At 41.9% G+C, this 2194-nt stretch overlaps 2 protein-coding genes across 2 annotated transcripts; one reads left to right on the top strand and one right to left on the bottom strand.

The window, feature by feature from the left end:
• Positions 1-405: 405 nt before the first annotated feature.
• Positions 406-1078, bottom strand: LOC128276991 (proteasome maturation protein-like). Its single transcript, XM_053015443.1, has 3 exons — positions 993-1078; positions 796-927; positions 406-723 (listed from the first exon to the last, which is right to left on the bottom strand). The coding sequence occupies exons 1-3, from the start codon at positions 993-995 to the stop codon at positions 460-462; spliced, it is 399 nt and encodes a 132-aa protein (XP_052871403.1). The 5' UTR covers positions 996-1078; the 3' UTR covers positions 406-459.
• A 596-nt stretch (positions 1079-1674) lies between these two features.
• On the top strand, positions 1675-2123 carry LOC128276988 (2-oxo-4-hydroxy-4-carboxy-5-ureidoimidazoline decarboxylase-like; the record flags this gene model as incomplete). Its single annotated transcript, XM_053015442.1, has 1 exon — positions 1675-2123. A coding segment is annotated over exon 1 (359 nt), but the record flags the coding sequence as incomplete, so codon positions are not given.
• Between the last annotated feature and the right edge of the window lie 71 nt (positions 2124-2194).

The raw sequence follows: 2194 nt of genomic DNA, 5'->3' as shown, positions 1-2194 counted from the left end.
ATCTTTTATTACAAAAATGCGACACATTAACAAAAAAGAAAACACCAAATTTGACTTCCCTAATCACTCCCTAATCTTAAGCCCGGTCCACACGCTACGATATATCGCTACGATTCGTCTGTGGGGGTCAGACGAAGCGTAACTCCGAGCGTAAAAATGTCCACACGATCCGTAAAATATAAAACGTAAAAAAAATCAGGCGTGACATCGATCAGCTTGTGTCAAAACCTTTGTGCCTCAGCGGACTCTGTGAAACATAAAACGTAAAACCAAGCATTTGTAAACCGATTCACCGAACCGATTTCACGTCAAATTTTTTTTAACGTTTTATACTTTATACGTGTGGCTCCCCAGTAATACTTTTCTCCTGATTGAAGCCCAAATTACTCGCCGACCTTATTGATTACTCGCCAATTAATAGAACGATTTATTCATATATTTTTTTGTTTGCGGTGACCCTTAATGAATACCCAACGTTTTCTCCATAACTGCGTGGGGTTGACGCATGATCTCTTGATGCTCTTCCGTGTTGTAAATGTCCGAAAACTCGATCATTTCATCCCGTCCAGTCAGCACGTCCCGAGCCACGTTGGTGGACGGAAGGAACGGAAGATGACCGACTTTCGAGACCGCTTTCAGCTCCATCGTCAGTTTGAGTGGGGCCGCCAGCCCTTCGCGTTTACGAAGCATCTGCATGTTGAGGTTGTGAGAATGTTGGGCGTACTGAAAGAACATCACATATGAAAACCACATTCCTTCTGGTCGCTACAAGGAAGACAAGAAAGAAACACTTACATTTTGCTCCGATTGCTTAAGCGGATGTACGGATTGCAGCTGAGCGACACAACTTTCATCCCGCGGTGCCATATAACCCGTAAACTCGTTGAACGTGGTAGGCATTTTCGGCGCTACTTTTATTGAAGACTCCTGTATGGGGAATAAGGGAATCATTAATACCAAGCAGTGTTTGACTACGCCATTTAGATACTTACCATTTTACAATGATTTTAGCAAGGAAAATGTAAGCCGGAGAACGCTGCAATGAGTTGCTATTTTGATGTTTTGATTGAATGAAAACCACAACTCGGAAACAACTGACAAACGTCAAACTGCCAAGCTGTCAAAGTTTGGGTGCCCTTCAGCTAGCTCGCTTTCATTCATCGGTTGCTAAAATAAAAACGTTTCATTTCGATTTAGAATTAGTTTTTTATGTGTTTCTATATTAATGGCGGTTTGCACAAAGCTTCATTAATCGGAAGCAGTGTTAACCACAGTACGCAATCGATCAGTTCCCTTAGCCGGTCTCGATGGAGGTGATAATGAGATAACCGGTGATGGTAAACAAGCGCTTTAAGCATCAATCTTTCAGCTTCCAATGATCTTCTGACCGCGGCCTGAACCGAAAGTGTAAAGTGTTTTTGCTCTGCGAAGAGTTGTTATCACCACTGCATTGTTAAACCAACCAACAATATGTAAGTAATCCTTGCTAAGTCTCGAGATAATTGGGAAACTAAATCGACTCACGGTGGAATCGAAAACAAACCTCTAACGTACGAGTACAGTGATTTCATTTTACTACTCACCGGTAGTATTTTTAGTAGTACGATTGTTTTTTGTAGATTAAGATAAGGTCATCAGCTCAAGATTAGTTGTGTTTACAGCATCGTACGGCAGATTCGTTTGCAAAAAACGGGGTCAAAGTCACGATCCCTTCGTTTGAATGAAGAAGCGTAAAAACATTTCTTTCTCATTTTTTCAAAGCTCATGTTTTTACGATTTTTCAGGACAACTAGACTTACTTTGGAACAGCTAAACGCGCTTGCACCAGTGGAATTTCACAAGGCTTTTGAAAACGTGATAGAATGTTGGCCAGAGGCGGCTGTTTTCTGCTCTGCATTACTGCCGTTCAAGAGCTTTACCACGATGACGAACGCATTCGAAAACTACATCGAGCGTCTGCCGACGGAATCTAAGCTAAAGATCCTGCGACTTCATCCGGATCTTGCCGGCAAGCTGTTGGACACCAACCAGCTCACCAAGGAGTCCTCGAGCGAACAAAACGCGGCCGGTTTAGACAGTTTGTCGGTGGAAGAAAAGACAAAGCTGACGGAATATAATGAACGGTAATTAAAGTTAGTCAGTTAAATTTTGAAACTATTACCGTAATGTAATAATTTTTTTACAGCTACAAATC

The sequence above is a fragment of the Anopheles cruzii genome, unplaced genomic scaffold (genome assembly GCF_943734635.1).
Source record: "Anopheles cruzii unplaced genomic scaffold, idAnoCruzAS_RS32_06 scaffold03359_ctg1, whole genome shotgun sequence".
Classification (NCBI taxonomy): Eukaryota; Metazoa; Arthropoda; class Insecta; order Diptera; family Culicidae; genus Anopheles; species Anopheles cruzii.
The sequence above is the reverse complement of the archived record's forward strand: the minus strand, read 5'-3'. Positions and strand labels throughout refer to the sequence as shown.

Coding starts and splice junctions, on each gene's coding strand:
- LOC128276991 (XM_053015443.1), bottom strand. Junction 724..795: donor TTAAGCAATCGGAGCAAAAT/GTAAGTGTTTCT, acceptor ATGTTCTTTCAG/TACGCCCAACATTCTCACAA.